This window comes from Sprattus sprattus (genome assembly GCF_963457725.1).
Source record: "Sprattus sprattus genome assembly, chromosome: 10".
Taxonomy (NCBI): Eukaryota; Metazoa; Chordata; class Actinopteri; order Clupeiformes; family Clupeidae; genus Sprattus; species Sprattus sprattus.
The window spans coordinates 1257199-1264698 of NC_137908.1; the positions used below are offsets into that span (position 1 = coordinate 1257199).

General features: G+C 46.6%; 2 protein-coding genes across 2 annotated transcripts in view; both read left to right on the plus strand.

The window, feature by feature from the left end:
• The window catches only part of tmem51b (transmembrane protein 51b), a gene marked incomplete at both ends in the record, with an annotated part of 2536 nt that extends 1256 nt beyond the window's left edge, over positions 1–1280 (plus strand). The window contains one exon of the mRNA XM_080846691.1: positions 761–1280. Coding sequence (XP_080702817.1) covers positions 761–1280 — 520 coding nt within the window. The remainder of the gene's footprint in view (positions 1–760) is intronic.
• A 5559-nt stretch (positions 1281–6839) lies between these two features.
• The window catches only part of skib (v-ski avian sarcoma viral oncogene homolog b), a 34704-nt gene continuing 34043 nt past the window's right edge, over positions 6840–7500 (plus strand). Inside the window, exon 1 of the mRNA XM_080846692.1 lies at positions 6840–7500. This exon is cut by the window's right edge and continues 816 nt beyond it. Within this exon, the coding sequence (XP_080702818.1) occupies positions 7351–7500 (150 nt within the window). The 5' untranslated portion in view covers positions 6840–7350.

The following is a 7500-nucleotide window of genomic DNA, read 5'->3' on the forward strand; positions in this document are numbered from 1 at the left end:
TGCAAGCTATAATTTTTCAAAATCTATATCTGTCTGCAATACCGCTCTCGGCTCCTACGCAACTTCAGCGCGCTCACGCACGGGCATAGACAGTATAATGAAATGAAACGCTTTCAGACGCAACACTGCAGGTATTACAGGTTGATCCTCATCAGACGGTTCACCCTCATTAGTTGCGTTTGAAATCTTTTAAGGCTAGTCTGCTTGGCTATGTTCTATCCTTCTCACTCAGCCGCTCCTTGTTTGTAACCGACGGTTTGCGCTCTATTTAAAATGCAGCATATGCATGTTGTTTAATCACTTTCTAACGGCAGATTAGCCTGTTCCTTTAAAACATAATAAGGGCCGTGCACGTTTGCTTTATAGGCCTAAATATTAGGATTGTTGTCAATTTCAGATTGTGTTTGCGAGACAATTTGACCGGTGGGATCTAATATTTTCGGACATTTCAATTTTTTTCCGGACAAAGACCGGCAATTACCGGACAACGGAAACGCTGAGTGTGTGTGTTTGTGAGTGTGTGTGGGTGTATATGCTCGTGTGTGTGTGTGTGTTTGTATGCTCGTGTGTGTGTGTGTGTGTGTGCGTGTGTGTGTGTGTGTGTGTATATGCTTGTGTATATGCTCATTCGTGTGTGTGTGTGTGTATATGCTTGCTTGTGTGTGTGTGTGTGTGTGTGTGTGTGTGTGTGTATATGCTCATTCGTGTGTGTGTGTGTGTGTGTGTGTGTTTGTGTGACTGTGTGTGTGTGTGTGTCCAGGTCCGATGAGCCCCCTCCTACCTACAGCGTGCCTAGCTATGACGAGGCGGTGGGCAGCGGGCAGTACCCCATCCGTCAGAGCAACCTGAGAAACAGCATGACCCACCTGCCCTCCTACGAGGACCTCATCGCCGCCGTGGAGAACGAGGGCGCGGGAACCCACGGGAGCGACGCCGCAGACGGGTCCGACGGGGCAGACGGGCCAGACGGGGCCGGAACCAGCGCCACGCCACCGCCTACAGAACCCCAGTCGGACCCAGTCCCGGCCCCGTCGGACCCCACCTCCCCCCCCGCCACCGCAGCAGCACCCGTCGCCGCGGCAACCGCAGCAGCCCCCCCCCAGCGCAGCTCCAGCCGTGCCAGCCGCCTCCTGCGCCCGCTGCGGGTGCGCCGCATCAAGTCGGAGAAGCTCCACCTCAAGGACTTCCGTCTGAACATCCGGTCCCCGCCGCCCGGCACCGTGAAGATCGAGCCCCTCACACCCCCGCCGCAGTACGACGACAAGGCGCCGGAGTTCTGAGCGCTGCCCCCTGGTGTTGTGGAGAGGAAGTGCGGGGGGGGGGGGGGGGGGGGGGGGGGATAGTTTATGGGGGAGGGGTGGGATCCACAATGAGGGCACCATGTTGCTATGGTAGCTTGTTGTAAGAGAGCTACTCCAGGTGATAAACTGCTTCTTCTTTGGAGTCTGCTGTAGACCAGTGGGAGCGTGCTAAATTGCTCAGGTGTCCAGAGCTGGTTTAGTCCTGTTCTGGGTTAGGTTTAGTCCTGTCCTGGGTTAAGTCAGCAACCACACCATCATCTCAATCCATCCAACCTCTAATTTACCATTAACTCTCCTACCCCACAGTTACCCCACAGTTACCCCACAGTTACCCCACAGCTAAGGAGAGTGTAACAGTGAGGTGCCTACAGGCTCTGCTCAGCTGTTATGACATCATCTGTGACATCACAGTGATTATTACAGTGGGCTTGGGTGTCCTTGCTTTATGACATCACAGTGATTATTACAGTGAGCTTGGGTGTCCTTGCTTTATGACATCACAGTGATTATTACAGTGGGCTTGAGTGTCCTTGCTTTATGACATCACAGTGATTATTACAGTGGGCTTGGGTGTCCTTGCTTTATGACATCACAGTGATTATGACATCAGCCCGCCCAAGCCTAATCCGTGAGTAGATGCAGCACGAGCGCTCTGTGTGTCTAACAGGGTAGTGAATGGTCCATAATCATGTTGGAATAGACACTCAGCACCTATAACCAATGCGTCAGCACCTCTAACCAATACATCAGCACCTATGACCAATACATAAGCACATCAAATCAATAAATTAGCACACATAATCAATACATCAGCACAGGCTGGCCTTGGGACGGACTGTAACCTGACCCAGCAGCTACACCTGAGAGATGAACGGATGTGTGCTTACCAGACCCCAGACGGAAACCATGGAAACAGAGCTCACTGCCACGGTTGCCAGCCCTGCCTTTTAAGAATAGTGAATTTAATTATTGTATTACTTACTATATAAAATAATAACAATAATAATAAAGAAGAATGTCTTTAAAAGCAGAAATAACTCCATTCAATAGAATTCAAATGAATGGTGTTTTTGTTTGTTTGTTTGTTTGTATTTGTTTACACTGCTGTGTTTGTTTGTTTGTTGTTGTTGTCCCACTGTAGTGCTTTATCATTACCTGAAGGTTTATTTACCTGTGGGAGCGAAAGTGAAGCGTGGGAATAAGGAGAAGGAAAGCAGAGATGACCAACCACATGAGTACACACACACACACACACACACACACACACACACACACACACACACACACACACACACACACACACACACACACACACACACACATACTCACATGAGTACACATACTCACATGAGTACACACACTCACATGAGTACAGACACACACACACACACACACACACACACACACACATACTCACATGAGTACACACACACACACACACACACATACTCACATGAGTACACACACACACACACACACACACACATACTCACATGAGTACACACACACACACACACACACACACATACTCACATGAGTACACACACACGCACACACACATGAGTACACACATAGAGTAACCGTCCCCTGCGTAGAGAAACTTAGAGAGCGCACGCACAATGGTGTGTAGGCAGTGTGATGGGGTCTTGTGTGTGTGTGTGTGTGTGTGCGCACTCGCTGTTGTGTGTAGGTAGTGTGATGGGTGTGTGTGTATGTGTGTACAGGGTGTATGCAGAGAGTGGGACTGGTTGTCTGTTTCATTCTTGTCTTAATTTATTGTGTGTGTTGTGTGTCCCTATCATTTTAGTCACGTAATGCAGCAGGGTGTGTGTGTGTGTTTAATGGGATTTATAATAATTATAATGAAGTGTGTGTGTGTGTGTGTTTGTGTGTTTGTGTTGTGTGTGTGTGTGTGTGTGTAATAACTGTAAGCCCATCCATCACGGTTAGAGTCCAGGATGCAGTCATTGGAATGTGGTGTCATGTATTCAATCGGATAAGAGTGTATATATTTGTATCAGATTAATAGTTAATGAGGAGAGAAAGATAATCCTGAATGTTGCCAATAATAAAAACAAGTGTGACAAGTATTCCCCTGTGTGTGTGTGTGTGTGTGTGTGTGTGTGTGTGTGTGTGTCACTGTGACTGTTTGAACTGAGCAAATAACATGTAATTGTGCTTTATTACAAGCATCAAAACAGCGCCCTCTTCTGGTGGTAAAGTGGAACATGCTCAATGCTGCCCTGTATCCACGGTGACCAGCGTGTCACTATGATAGCTGATAGATTAGCACGATGCAGTGTCTCCAGGGATGCTGTGTGGAGTCATGGCAACCTTAATACACTGGCTTAACATCTGGAGCACAGGGATGCATTCTGGGATATTAGGTCAGGCAAGTTTATTTGTCCTGTTGTCGGTGTGGACATCAAACCGGCCTTAAGCATTTAAATTCCCCTCTTCTGCACAGAACACTGCTGTGGTCACCACTGGTAACTGCTGATGAGGATACTTGCTGATGTCACCACTGGTAACTGCTGATGTCACCACTGGTAACTGCTGATGTCACCACTGGTAACTGCTGATGTCACCATCGGTAACTGCTGCTGAGGATGACTGCTGTGGTCACCACTGGTAACTGCTGATGAGGATGACTGCTTTGGTCACCACTGGTAACTGCTGATGAGGATGACTGCTTTGGTCACCACTGGTAACTGCTGATGTCACCACTGGTAACTGCTGATGTCACCACTGGTAACTGCTGATGTCACCATCGGTAACTGCTGCTGAGGATGACTGCTGTGGTCACCACTGGTAACTGCTGCTGAGGATGACTGCTGTGGTCACCACTGGTAACTGCTGATGAGGATGACTGCTTTGGTCACCACTGGTAACTGCTGATGAGGATGACTGCTGTGGTCACCACTGGTAACTGCTGCTGAGGATGACTGCTTTGGTCACCACTGGTAACTGCTGCTGAGGATGACTGCTGTGGTCACCACTGGTAACTGCTGCTGAGGATGACTGCTGTGGTCACCACTGGTAACTGCTGCTGAGGATGACTGCTGTGGTCACCACTGGTAACTGCTGATGAGGATGACTGCTTTGGTCACCACTGGTAACTGCTGATGAGGATGACTGCTTTGGTCACCACTGGTAACTGCTGATGAGGATGACTGCTTTGGTCACCACTGGTAACTGCACAGGATGACTGCATTGGTCACCACTGGTAACTGCTGATGAGGATGACTGCTGTGGTCACCACTGGTAGCTGCTGATGAGGATGACTGCTTTGGTCACCACTGGTAACTGCACAGGATGACTGCATTGGTCACCACTGGTAACTGCTGATGAGGATGACTGCTGTGGTCACCACTGGTAACTGCACAGGATGACTGCATTGGTCACCACTGGTAACTGCACAGGATGACTGCTGATGTCACCATGCATGGTAACTTCTCTCCACAGTGGCAGCTTCCTCAGTGGTCAGTAGCCTGTTGTCAGCCGTCACGGTTGAGTCTAGTCAGGCTGTAGTCAAGCCAAGTCACGTTTGTTTATATAGTACAGTTAAAAACAACAGGAGTCGCACCGAAGTGCCTTCCAGTCGAGGTGAATACAATAATAAACACACACACACACATTAAAGCACACACACACACACACACACATTAAAGCAGTCGAGGTGAATACATTCACAATAACAAGAATAAAAGAAAAAGGGATTAAAAGGTCTAAATTCTAAAACAGCAAGACACATTAAAGCACACACACACACACACATTAAAGCACACACAAACACACTCACACACACACACACACACAGTAAAGCTATGAAAGTAAATGGAGGGAGGAGCAAAAGCCATTTTATATTCAGATGTGATGCATAGTATCTGTAATGCATGTAAATTATTCATAGAGTATGACTTAATATATATATATATATATATATATAATATTAGTGCTGTCAAACGATTCAAATATTTAATCGCGATTAATCGCATTTTTGTCATAGTTAACTCAAAATGAATCACGATTAAATTAATCAAAATTAATCGCGATCGCAAATTCGTATCTATTCTAAATGTCCCTTCAATGATTTTTTCCCATCAATTTTTTTTTATTTTAATGCTCTTATCAACATGGAAAAGTGGATTGGCTTACTTTAAGCAATGTTTTATTTTATTGAAAAACAACATTGCCAAACAGGGCGGTACAAAATAAAATTATAAAGTGCACATTTAAGATAAACAAGGACTCAGCCTATAGTGCAGTTAAACCTGGCTTAATATATATATAATTTTTTTTAATTTGCTGTGAACATAGAAGTCAGGCCTCTTATTTCAAAAACAATAAACCGTAACAGTTAGGTTACCAATAAAAGGTAAGCCAACTACTTCTGTGCTTTCAACCAGCTGCCTGTTGACATTTTCAGACAACAGTGAAGCTCGCTTCTCTTGCACAACACAACTTTTAAAGGTAAACTTTCTATTCAGAAGCTTTTTAGCATCTTTTTTGCGTATCGCGCTCATCATTCACTCAAACCTGACGTTAGCCTACTACACAGTTTGGGAGGGCAAAAAGAACGTTCATTTTTTTTTTTTTTTTTTACAACGCGTTAATCGCGCGATAAAAAATTAACAGCGTTAAAATGGGTTCACGTTAAATAACACGTTAAACTGACAGCACTAATATATATATATATATATATATATATATATATATATATATATATATATATAATTTACATCATAAAATGCTTATAAATGTTTGTTAAAGTTTTTGAACAGGTTAAAAGATGTGACTTTATTGTATATAGCTAATTTAACCCACTTTTTGTGCGAAATGATATTCTGTCACAACACCAGACTGCATGTGAGCGTCTAGGATAGTGTGTGTTTGTTTGGACGGGCTACAGCTCCAAGTTCAGTAAGCTCCCATTTTGTGCCCTCTTCGGCTGAGGCCGTTTACACCGACGTCTAATTTTGACTGTCTGCAGCAAACTCTTCCCTTCCTCTTGTCTACCCTCTCATGCAGTGGCTTTAGGCGAGACCCAAATGATTGGTTGCGTTGGGAGCAGCAGTGTGTGTGTGTGTGTGTGTGTGTGTGTGGCTACGCCGCTCGCTCCCGCTCAGCTCGCTCGAGTTTGCCGTTTCTGATTTTGCAGTGTGTGTGTGTGTGTGTGTGTGTGTGTGTGTGTGTGTGTGTGTGTGTGTGTTAGAGTGTGTGAGTGTGTGTGTGTGTGTGTGTTAGAGTGTGTTAGAGTGCAGCTGCTCTGACGGCGGAGGGAGGGACTTCAGCGCGCGGAACAGCCGGCCCGGCCCGCGGAGTCAGTCACACACACACACACACATTCTTGGCTGGGATTCAATGACTGAACCAGACACAAACAAACACAGAGAGAAGAGAGGAAGGGAGGGAGGAAAGGGGCAGGCGGGGAGAGAGAGAGAGACACACACACACACACACAGAGAGTGAGAGAGAGAGAGAGAGACACACACACAGACAGAGAGTGAGAGAGAGAGAGAGAGACACACACACACACAGACAGAGAGAGAGAGAGAGAGAGAGAGACACACAGACAGAGAGAGAGAGTTCAGACGGTCTAAAACGGAGTGTGTGTGAGAGAGACAGTCCCTAACTACAGCGCATAGATTTTTTTCGGACACGTTCGAGTACAGCAGCGGCCACGGAAGCGCTTTGAGCGGAGTTTTTGCGTAAGGACGTTTACAGCTCGTACACAAACAAACACACACACACACACACACACAGCTCGTACAGCGGACTATTATTTCGGGCGGTGGAAGGACCGGAATCTCCTCTGTTTGTCAGGAATGGACCCAACTCCACGGTCGGTCTGTGTGATTAGGCGCCTGTTATAACTCGTTAAATGGATTACGCGGCGGTTCTAAACGCCTTCTCGAGTGTCATGGACATACACGGTATGGGACTTGTGAGTATATTTCTGTAAATATTTACAGATTTTTTGTATCTAAATCGGTTGCATAAGTTTGAGGTCTTGTCCTCCTCGGCTCGGATAGTAAAAACGGAAAACATGGAGGCTGCTGCTGCTGCTTCGTCGAGCTTCCAGCCCCATCCCGGACTCCAGCGAACTCTCAAGCAGTTCCACCTCAGTTCCATGAGCTCGCTCGGGGGACCGGCGGCGTTCTCGGCTCGGTGGCAGCGGCAGGACACGCTCTTCAAG